This window comes from Apteryx mantelli, chromosome 11, assembly GCF_036417845.1.
Source record: "Apteryx mantelli isolate bAptMan1 chromosome 11, bAptMan1.hap1, whole genome shotgun sequence".
Lineage (NCBI taxonomy): Eukaryota > Metazoa > Chordata > Aves > Apterygiformes > Apterygidae > Apteryx > Apteryx mantelli.
The window spans coordinates 22,886,771-22,896,573 of record NC_089988.1 but is presented as its reverse complement, the minus strand read 5'-3'; the positions used below and the strand labels follow the sequence as shown (position 1 = coordinate 22,896,573).

The 9,803-nt window shown below is 54.4% G+C and overlaps 1 protein-coding gene across 1 annotated transcript; it reads left to right on the top strand.

Annotated features, from left to right (window-relative positions):
• Positions 1–1,833: 1,833 nt before the first annotated feature.
• On the top strand, positions 1,834–2,568 carry LOC136993025 (olfactory receptor 14A16-like; the record flags this gene model as incomplete). The annotated part of the gene is made up of 1 exon (XM_067303043.1): positions 1,834–2,568. A coding segment is annotated over one exon (735 nt), but the record flags the coding sequence as incomplete, so codon positions are not given.
• Positions 2,569–9,803: the final 7,235 nt, after the last annotated feature.

Below are 9,803 nucleotides of genomic sequence, written 5' to 3'. Positions count from 1 at the left end.
ATCTTCACCCGTCCTACAGACAGCATCAGCATCACCTTTATGGCATTATCAGGCTTTATGTGACCTGCTCCTTAGGACTTCTGAGCACAGCAATGCCCCTGGCCAGTGCCCTGTCCCAGGAGTTTTCTGTAAGGTAAAACTGAGCACACAGAAGCAAGGTTGGCTCTTGGGACAGAGAAGGAACTGCCGGCAGGGACAGCTCCAGGCAGCAGAGATGTGTAGGGAAGCCCAGAAGAGCCTCTGCCCTAAAAGGCATGGAGTCCCTTGCTTTAAGCCACCTCCTCTGCGGCCAGACCTCCGGCAGAGGAGAGGAGCATCTCTCCAGCCATAGGCCCATTTCGTGCTGCCTGACAAAGGGGTTGAGAGTGACTGCCCCGCAATGTCTCCATCTGCGAGGTGGCATGCCCAGCTGGGCAAGGTGGAGGGCTTTCCCAAGTCCCCCTCTGTCTCTCTGTCCTTGCCTCTTTCAGCACCAGGATCATGATTTTGCTCCTTGTTTCCCCTCCTGTCCATGATGCTCCTCTTCTTGCTCTTGGGCTCTCTGGTTTTGGGGGTTTTCAGCTGCAGTTTAGACACTGATGCTGCAAGTTGTGGAACAGAGGGGTCTGCACGGGAATGAGGTTGCCCCAGCCCCCTTCTAACCTGTGGAGCTCCAGGAAATGCAGTCTGTTGAGCTGGGAAATGAGCTGACTCTCCCTTAAGGAGAACCCATCTCCAGTCCTAAGAGTCCTTTGACCGTTTCCTTATAGTGTCCTGCCAGGCTGCCACCTGCCCGCTGGAAGGGTACTGCTGTCTCATAGCACCTCTGTGATATCTGAGAGACCCATGAGGAAGGTGCAGAGATGCTGAGTATGGAGATGGTGGTGGGAGGCTGTATGTGGGCATCTGCAAAGAGCCCTGTGTGTGCTTGGCTAGAAGGGGAGTGTGGAGAGCTCCGTCAGGTGCCCTGAGAAAGGGTGAGAAGTTTGGAGATGTGCACTTTGAAACTGAACTCGTGTGCTCTCAGCAGGGGCTGGTTTCTTTTTAGGGTAACATCATCCTCCAGCTCAAAGTGGTGGAAGCACAGGACAGCTGGGAATGAGACTAAAACACATTGGCTGTCCTCACTCTATACCAAGTGACAGTGGGTGCTTTCCTTTCAGGACTCACAGTAGAAATGCCAAGGATTTTTACTTTTAAAGAGCACTCCCCAAGGGTGACAGGGGCATCTCAAAGAAAATAAACAACATTTAAAAATCCCTAAAATTCTGTTCCTCAAACCTCATTCTTTAGAATTGGGAGTGAAGATGCTGAAAAGACCTTACACAAATGAGTGGATTTCATTTGACAGAAATTGTGAGTGTCAGAGCTAGTCACCTCCATGCCCAGGAACCCTCTTCAGGTACAGCAGGACTGACTACTCCGGAGCCCATGGGCAGAGGTCCCTGCTCCTCATGACACACTCAGGCAGCACAAAGCAGAGCTCAAGCAAGGGAACTAGGCAAAGGGCCTCCCAAAAAAGAAAGAAGCAATGTGGGATTTTTAATAAGAAATGGAATATTTTATTAATTTATTTATTTAACTTTCAAAGTCTTTCCTAACTTGTCCCTGTCTTTTTCTCCTTGGACAGTTCCCCGTGTGCGGTGGAAGCCAATGTCCAATGGCAGCTCCGTCAACGAGTTCCTCCTCCTGCCATTCGCAGACACACGGGAGCTGCAGCTCTTGCACTTCTCACTCTTCCTGGGCATCTACCTGGCTGCCCTCCTGGGCAACAGCCTCATCATCACAGCTATAGCCTGTGACCACCACCTCCACACCCCCATGTACTTCTTCCTCCTCAACCTCTCTATTCTGGACCTTGGCTCCATCTCCACCACTGTCCCCAAATCCATGGCCAATTCCCTGTGGGACACCAGGGCCATCTCCTACTCAGGATGTGCTGCCCAGGTCTTTTTCTTCTTTTTCTTCATTTCAGCAGAATTTTATCTCCTCACTGTCATGGCCTATGACCGCTTTGTTGCCATCTGCAAACCCCTGCACTATGGGACCATCATGGGCAACAGAGCTTGTGTCAGAACGGCAGCAGCTGCCTGGGCCAGTGCTTTTCTCAATGCTGTGCTGCACACTGCTAACACATTTTCCATACCACTCTGCCAAGGCAACACCGTGGACCAGTTCTTCTGTGAAGTTCCGCAGATCCTCAAGCTCTCCTGCTCAGACTCCTACCTCAGGGAAGTTGGGCTTCTTGTGTTTAGTGCCTGTTTAGGCTTTGGGTGTTTCATTTTTATTGTGCTGTCCTACGTGCAGATCTTCACTGCTGTGCTGAGGATGCCCTCTGAGCAGGGACGACACAAAGCCTTTTCCATGTGCCTCCCTCACCTGGCCATGGTCTCCCTGTTAATCAGCACTGCATTTTTTGCCTACCTGAAGCCCCCTTCCCTCTCCTCCCCAGCTCTGGATCTGGTGGTGGCTGTTCTGTACGCTGTGGTGCCTCCAGCAGTGAACCCCCTCATCTACAGCATGAGGAACAGGGAGCTCAAGGATGCACTGAAGAAACTCATTCAATGGATCCAAAGGCAGCACCAATAATCATCCCATGTGCATCCACTCATCATGCACAGTGCATTTGGCATCAAGGCTCTGTGTTATGCATTTATTTCTGTCTTACTTTTCTCTGATACATTCTTGTAATTAAAAAAAAATTTTGGTTCATGTTGCTTCTCAGGAATCTCTCATTTGAATCTGACCCAGACGCCATGTCGAAACACGAAGGCAGGCTTCCCTCTTCATCAGCAGACATGGGGGAACGTCAGAGCCCGCTAGTCTGAGCTCCCTCCGATGCCCCCAGTGCAATGAGCAGAGTTTCCCTTTGCAGGGTCTCTTTCAGGACTGTCTCTTTCGACACCAAGGGAGCTCAGGGGCACAGAGTCAGGCTCAGACGAAAACAGGTGGGGTGAGACCATGGGTCCCGTGTCCATTAGGAGAGCTCAGCTCCCCTGGCCACAGTCAGGGTGTGATCTCACACCCCTATCCTTTGAGGGTGGCAGCCAAGTGTCACCATGGGCTGGTCCCTTTCCTCTACAGAGCTCCAACAGTCGAAGTGGAGTGGGAGTGGAGGGGAGGAGATACTGGACAGAACATGTGGGAACAGACCCTCTGCTCCTCAGGACTCCTGCCCCACTGCCACAGCAGGCATTTCCTTGCTGCAGCCTTTGCGTGGGGGCCGCAGCTTTCTTGGAGACAGGTCCACCAACAGCAGCAAGACTTTCTCTTCTCAAGGCCTTTCCAAGTCTGCCCTTTCTTCAGAAAATGGAGTCAAAAATACACCCAAAGAAACTGCACCACAAAAGGGTCTGCTCTTCTGCTTGTGAACTCCATGGGATCTGGGGGACAAGCTCAGACTCTACATGTGATCTGTTAGGGACTGAAGGCTGGATCCAGGGTTCATCTCTCAGTGACCAGTGCCAGTGGAGCTGGTGAATGGTCTCTGAATTTTCTGCCCAAGGCTGTCCCACAGGTGACAGTGCTGATGAGAGATGCCCATCCTTCTGGAGGGGAATCTGTGCCCCCAGGAGAGCTCAGGGGATCTCCAGGGACAGCATGTGCTTGGTGTGGGCAGTGAGTGGAGTCTCACAAAATGAGGGATGGTCCATGATGGAGTGACCAGAAGGTGGAGCACTAAATCCAGGTAGGCATGGGGAAACGAGGGCTCTGCAATCCCCAGAGAGGCATTGGGGATCCAGGAGGCCCAGGGAAGGGGCACTGGAGAGTGATTCCTGCACCCTCAGTGAAACACCACAGGCTGGAGCTAGTGCACGCCCAAACACATCTCCTGCCATTGCAAATGCCCTGGGGTCACTCTAAGCACCATCCAATAGCAGAGGCAGGTGCCAGCAATATTACTTGGGTTGATCCCTGTCCAGTTGGGTCTGCTTCCTGCCCCAACCAGCATCGCCCGTAACCCCACAGCAGGGCTGTTCTGTGTGGGAAGGGGAGCCAGGAACTGAGGGTGTGAGCAAGGCAGGCAGGGCAGGGACCCACTGACAAGAGGTGCTGTCCCACAGTGCCCAGACAAGAAGAGCAGATCAGGTTTGGGGATGGTAACTGGGGTCAGGCACAGTCCAGTGATGACCAGACAAGACTGGAGGGCTCCAACAAGCCCTGCTTTGCACAAGAGGTTGGACTGGAGACCTCCAGAGGTCCCTTCCCACCAAAACTCCTCTGCAACTCCATGAATTCTTGATCCTCAGCCTTGACTCTGGCACAGCTGGCAGGGGAAGGAAAGCACCTAGGGTAGGGCAGAATGAGCTTGGCTGGGAGAACATGGGGGGAAGATCCAAAGGTCCCTCCCTGGCTCAGCCCTGGGCTTTGGAAAGCTCCCTCATGCACCCCAAGAGACTCCATATGCCTCTTCCACCCTCCCTGTGCCTCCCTCCCATTGGCCAAACTGGAGTCCAGCATCGCCTGGGGGCTCTTCCCCATGGGGAGGAGAAGAAGAGCCTTCAGCAGCCCCACACTGACTTTTCCACCCCTGGCCTTTATAGTTGTGTGTGCCTGGCTCTGCCCACTTGCCTTCACCACAGTCACAGCTGCACTGAAGCCCATGAAAATCCCAGTGCTCCCACCCAGGAGCGGGCATCCACCCTGCACCTGGAGCCTGGCCGGTCACAAAGGCATCACCCGTCCAGTGCCCCGGCCATGCAGCTGAGGGCAGGGGTCTTCGCCCCAATTTCCCTGATCCTCCCCCTGCTCCTGGCACTGCTGCTGCTGGGCCCATTTCAAACCCTCCTGCTGCCACACTGCCCTGGGCCTGAGGCAGCTCCAGCTCCCTTGAGGGCTGTGCTGGAGCCTTTCCAGGGTAGGCTGAGGTGGGGCTGGCACTGCCAGGGTGAGTCGGGAGAGGGCAGCTCCCCTTTGCCATGCTGGGGCTGGGGCTGAGTCTGCAACCGAGCACAGCGTTTCCCTGGGGAGATCCCTGAGGAACGGCTGCAGGGATCCTCCACCTCTTCCCTGGCAGCAGCACCAGCACTCAGGGTGTTGGGGTGGACGTGCACAGAGGGTGGAAAAGGGACGGGCTGCCCAGAGGGATCATGGAGACATTGTCTGTGCATGCAGGGATGGAGTGAGGAAAGCCAGAGCACAGCTGGAGGTGCAACCAGAGACCTTGGACATGGAAAGGGCTGGCGGATTATTAAATGACTCTTAAAAATTCCCCTGGAGTCTGGAGGGCCCCTACCCAGTCTGACTTGTGCCCCACGTGGGGGTCAGCAAACAACCGTGCTCCAGAATCTGCCGAGATCTGGTGCGGAAGAAAAGCCGTGGAAGGCTGGCCTTTTCCCGTCTGTCAGGATACAGAGACCTGCAGGAGGATGGAGCTGGCCGTGGACAACCCCACAGCTGGGGTGAGCAGCCAGTGCTGGAAAGGGGTGATGTGAGGGGTTGGTCTTGGACGATGGCCCTGGGGCAGCTTCCACAGTGTGTCTGTGCAACACAGGGAACAGCCTGGGGTCTTCTCTCCTGCACCCACCATGTCCTGGTGCCTTTCCCAGGAGACCTGCAATTGCCCTGCAAGCACACAGCCATGTGCTCCCACACTGCTGTTCACATGCAGTAGCTGCCTGCTGGCATTTTCACCTCCTGAGTTCTTTCCAGCCCAGCCCAGACCCTCCCCAGCTCTCCCCACCTCCCCTGCCCTCTCCCCAGACCACCCAGCAGAGCAGCCCAGGCTGGGGGTGGCCCCACAGCAGTGCCCACTGCAGGGGGCTGCAGAGCTCTGGGCACTCACTCCACAGCCCCAGCCCCTCTGAAGGGCACAGCAGCTCGAGGGGGGCAGAGAGGGGTGTGAGCCCATCAGTCCCAGGGCTGGAGGCCAGCAATGGCACAAGGAAATGGAGGCCACTCACTCTGTGTCTCTACTTCTCTCATCACCAGGAGATCCTTAACCCTGGCTGCCTGCAGCCCCTCTGGGCAGCCCCTCTGCCCAGCACAGCACACGAGTCCTGGTCCTGGGGCTCCTCATGCAGCTCCAGTGACAGAGCAGCCTGCCCCGAGCTGACACACACAGAAACAGATTTTCATTTATTCCTCCTCAGTAGGACACAGTTGCTCCTTTGCTCTTCTCCAGGGTTGTCCCAGATCCCCAGAGAGCCTTTCCCCAGGTCAGTGTGTCTGTGCTGGCCTGGCCATTCCTGCAGCCCTCCCCTGTGCTCCCCACAGGGCCCTGGGCTGGTGGTGCTGCTCTGCAGGGCCAGCAGGCTGTGGGGCCCCCGGGGTGACTCCACACTGGCCATGCGAGTCAGTGCAGACCCAGCTGGCCCAGCATCAGTACACCTGACAAGCCCCTCCCCAGGGTCTGTGGCTGTGGAAGATGCTCAGAGCAATCACAAAGCATTTCCAATGGCTCAGGATGGGGTCAGCTGTGTCATTAGATCCAGCCATGGTTTTCATTGTAGGTGACATGAACAACCCTTGAGGCTGCCTTCCCTGTGCCTGATGAGTCCCCACTGCCTCTCCTGAGATTGCAGAGCCCTGATTTGATGCATTCCTCAGTTTAGCCCTTTACCTTTGGGTGACTCCACTTGGTTTTGGGAGTCTCCACTCACTGCCCATCCCAGGCACATGCTGTCCCTGGAGATCCCCTCTGCTCAACCGGGTGGCTCCATATTGCCTTCCAGAAGGATGGGCATCTGTCACCAGCCCTCTAATATTTGAGACAGCCCCCAGCAGATACCTCTTGAGCACTCACCCTCTCCTGGGCCACTGGGCACCCTGAAGTGAGGGTTGAAACCAGCCCTCATTCCCTCACGCATCACCCTATGAACACATCCTCCTTAGCCCATGGAAAACGCAGGCAAGGCAAGAGTGCCTTTTTGGGTGCAATTTCCTGAGTGCATTCTTGGCTCCCACTTTGGAAGAAGAGCCCAGTCTTCAGGCAGCATACTGATGAAATCCCCTTTTATTACAAAGATGCTGCAAGGGAGGCCAGCTCTGACACAGTCTGGGCAGATTTACACAAAGCCTCCGAGTCAGGCAGACAGGGTTTGTGCCTCTGGAGAAGAGGGATGAATTCAAACTTTTCTGTAAAAACATGACTATCACAGGCAGAAGGCCCAAAACACAAGAGCTGTCTGAGAAAAACTGGAAATGGCTTGTGAGGAAAGATGGGCCGCTTATTGCTGCTGAGCTAGTACCAGCTGAATCACTTTCCTCACTGCATCCTTGAGCTCCTTGTTCCTCATGCTGTAGATGAGAGGGTTCACTGCTGGAGGCACCACCGAGTACAGAACAGTCACCACTAGATCCAGAGCGGGGGAGGAGAGGGACGGGGGCTTCAGGTAGGCAAAGATGATAGTGCTGACAAACAGGGAGACCACGGCCAGGTGCGGGAGGCACATGGAAAAGGCTTTGTGCCTGCCCTGCTCAGAGGAGATCCTCAGCACAGCGGTGAAGATCTGCACATAGGACAGCACAATGAAAATGAAACACCCAAAGACTAAACAACAACTAACCACAAGAAGCCAAACTTCCCTAAGGTAGGAGTCTGAGCAGGCGAGCTTGAGGATCTGGGGAATCTCACAGAAGAACTGGTCCACTGTGTTGCCTTGGCAGAGTGGTATTGAAAATGTGTTCCCAGTGTGCAGGACAGAACAAAGAAAACCACAGCCCCAGGCAGCTGCTGCCATTGTGACACAAGCTCTGCTGCCCATGAGTGTGCTGTAGTGCAGGGGTCTGCAGATGGCAACAAAGCGGTCATAGGCCATAACAGTGAGAAGAAAATACTCTCCTCCAAACAGGAAGAGGAACAGAAAGACTTGAGCAGCACACCCTGAGTAGGAAATGGCCCTGGTGTCCCACAGGGAATTGGCCATGGATTTGGGGACAGTGGTGGAGATGGTGCCAAGGTCGAGGAGGGAGAGGTTGAGGAGGAAGAAGTACATGGGGGTGTGGAGGCGGTTGTCGCAGGCTACAGCTGTGATGATGAGGCTGTTGCCCAGGAGGGCAGCCAGGTAGATGCCCAGGAAGAGCGAGAAGTGCAAGAGCTGCAGCTCTCGTGTGTCCGCAAATGCCAGGAGGAGGAACTCGTTGAGGGAGCTGCTGTTGGACATTTTGCTATGTCCAGGCATCAGGGACTGTGCAAAGAAGAGACATTGAGAAGTTAGGAGAGACTTTTCAAGAAAATAAACCCCCAAATGTTGCAGTTCTCTCTTGGAGCTGGAGGATGATCACACTCATATCTTGCCCTAGATAGAAACCAGCCCCTGCTGAGAGCACACGAGTCCAGTTTCAAAGTGCACATCTCCAAACTTCTCACCCTTTCTCCAGGCACCTGAGGGAGCTCTCCACACTCCCCTTCTAGCCAAGCACACACAGGGCTCTTTTCAGATGCCCACATACAGCCTCCCACCACCATCTCCATACTCTCAGCATCTCTGCACCTTCCTCATGGGGCGCTCAGATATCACAGAGGTGCTATGAGACAGCAGTGCCTTTCTAGAGGGCAGAACGCAGGCTGCCAGGACACTATATGGAAACGGTCAAAGGACTGTTAGGACTGGAGATGGATTCTCCTTAAGGGAGAGTCAGCTCATTTCCCAGCCCCACGGACTGCATTTTCTGGAGCTCCACAAGTCAGAAGGGGGCTGGGGCAACCTCATTCCCATGCAAACCCCTCTGCTGCACAACTTGCAGCATCAATGTCTGAACTGCAGCTGAACACCCCCCCCCCCCGCCCTCCCCCCCCAAAACCAGAGAGCACAAGAACAAGATGAGGAGCAATATGGACAGGTGGGGAAAGAAGGAGCAGCACCATGATCCTGCTGCCAAGGGAGGCAAGAAGAGAGAGACAGACAGGAACTCAGGAAAGCCTTCACCTTACCAGCTAGGCATGCCGCCTCGCAGGCAGTGGCATTGCAGGGCAGTCACTCTCAGAGTAGACATCCCTGGACCCCAGCTTGGCTAAACAGGGAGCTCCCACGTGATCTCCAGGGCAATAAGGCAGCATACGGAAAGGGGAAGAAGGGAAATGCTGCAAAGGAGGAATTTAGAAATATTGTCCAGCAAAGTACGGATGGTGTTAAGGAAGCCAAAGCTCCTTTGTGACAGAGGCACTTGCAGAGGATGTGAAGGACAGGAAGAAGAGCTGCTGCTGCTTCAGTGACAGTAAAAGACTAAACAAGGAAATGTGGGCTCATGGCTGAATGGGGCAGAGATTCTAGTAGAAGCAGATGTAGATATGTGTGAGGAACTCAAGTCCTTCCTGGCTTCAGTCTTCACCAGCAAGGTCTTCTGAGCTGTTGTGCCTAGAGTCAGGACTCCCGAGGAGAAAAGCAACCTGCAGTGCCTAAGTCTTGAGTGAGGAATGACTTGCAAGAACTCAACCCCTACAAGTCTATGGGATTGGATGGCTGGCATTCATGGACATTGAGAGGGCTGGCTGCTATGACAGCAAGGCTGCTCTCTATCATATTTGAAAGGTTGTGGAGATCAGGGGAGGTCCCAATGAACAGCAGAAGGAATATGTCGTGCCCATCTTCAAAAGCAGCCACAACGACAACCTGGGGAGCTGCAGGCCATTCAGCCTCACGTTGATGAGGAGTGTGTTATGGAGCTGTACTTGTGGAGGAGAGGAGAGTAGTGGATGTCCAGTAGACATTCAGGTGGGCAAAAAACTGGTTGGATGATTGAGCTCAGAGTGTTTTCATGAATGGGTCATGTTTTACCAGGAAGCCAGGTAAAGGTGGGGTATGCAGGGGTATACCTCACATCCTGTCCTGTTTGAAAGGCTCATCAGTGGGGCAGAACAGCCCGTGCATCAGGACAGGCAG